The sequence below is a fragment of the Propithecus coquereli genome, unplaced genomic scaffold (genome assembly GCF_000956105.1).
Source record: "Propithecus coquereli isolate 6110/MARCELLA unplaced genomic scaffold, Pcoq_1.0 Scaffold146, whole genome shotgun sequence".
Lineage (NCBI taxonomy): Eukaryota > Metazoa > Chordata > Mammalia > Primates > Indriidae > Propithecus > Propithecus coquereli.
Genome location: NW_012138969.1, coordinates 1013974 through 1014824, shown reverse-complemented (window position 1 = coordinate 1014824; position 851 = coordinate 1013974). Strand labels below are relative to the sequence as shown.

At 31.5% G+C, this 851-nt stretch overlaps 1 protein-coding gene across 1 annotated transcript in view; it reads right to left on the bottom strand.

Annotated features, from left to right (window-relative positions):
* Window positions 1–851, bottom strand: part of TRMT1L (tRNA methyltransferase 1 homolog (S. cerevisiae)-like) — a 79404-nt gene that overhangs the window by 67314 nt on the left and 11239 nt on the right. The window contains exons 4-5 of the mRNA XM_012639962.1: window positions 607–623; window positions 57–186 (exon numbers count right to left, since the gene is read on the bottom strand). Coding sequence (XP_012495416.1) covers window positions 57–186; window positions 607–623 — 147 coding nt within the window. The remainder of the gene's footprint in view (window positions 1–56; window positions 187–606; window positions 624–851) is intronic.

Genomic DNA, 851 nt, shown 5'->3' with positions numbered 1-851 from the left:
TGGACCATTATTTAAGGATTTACTTAGTAATATTTTAATGAGATTTCTCAACTTACCAGCAGTATACCTGGATTTAGTCTCTCCTTTATTCACATGGCGCCTAACATGTCCTAGCATATCAGTCCTTCTGGTGATTGTTGCTGAACAAATGATACAATGATAATGGGCGCCCATTTTACTGGATATCTATCAGAGAATTTAATTTAAATAAGTTACTAAGATAATGAGATACAAGTGTAAGTTTGCAAATTTAAGTATGTTAGTATGTCTTGGGTTTAACGGTATAGAAGATAATATTAATTTTGCCATGTGACTTTGAAAGGATCTTAACTTCCTTACTTATATTTACATATGCTTTTTAATCTCACTTTACAGTAGACCACAAGTTTAAGTTTCCTAGTTTTCCCCATTCATTATAATCAGCACATAATTATACCAGTGCTGCTACCTCCTGTTTACTCGGGACCTTATAGCAAGTAGAGAATAAACAACATTACACAGGGTTCCTTCTCATAGTATTGTTATCATATGCAGAATATCTTGGATTGGATTGATGGATTAGGCACCATCTTGACTACTGTTTACAGAACACTTTTTTCTCAATACTTTATTGTTTTTAGTGACTCAAGAGAAAAATTAATAATGAGGACTCAATAAGCTAACATCCATTCAGGACAGTGTCACTAAAAAATGTTATAGTTTGTATAGCTTGTATTCTCCTTAGGTCAAATATATCCTAAAAATAAACACATGTATTTTTTAAAGTTAGTAAGATTTCAGAAAGTTTCTTGATTCTGTCAAATTGAACTTAAAAGGAAGAACTTGGAGAGGATTAATATAAAATCAAAACA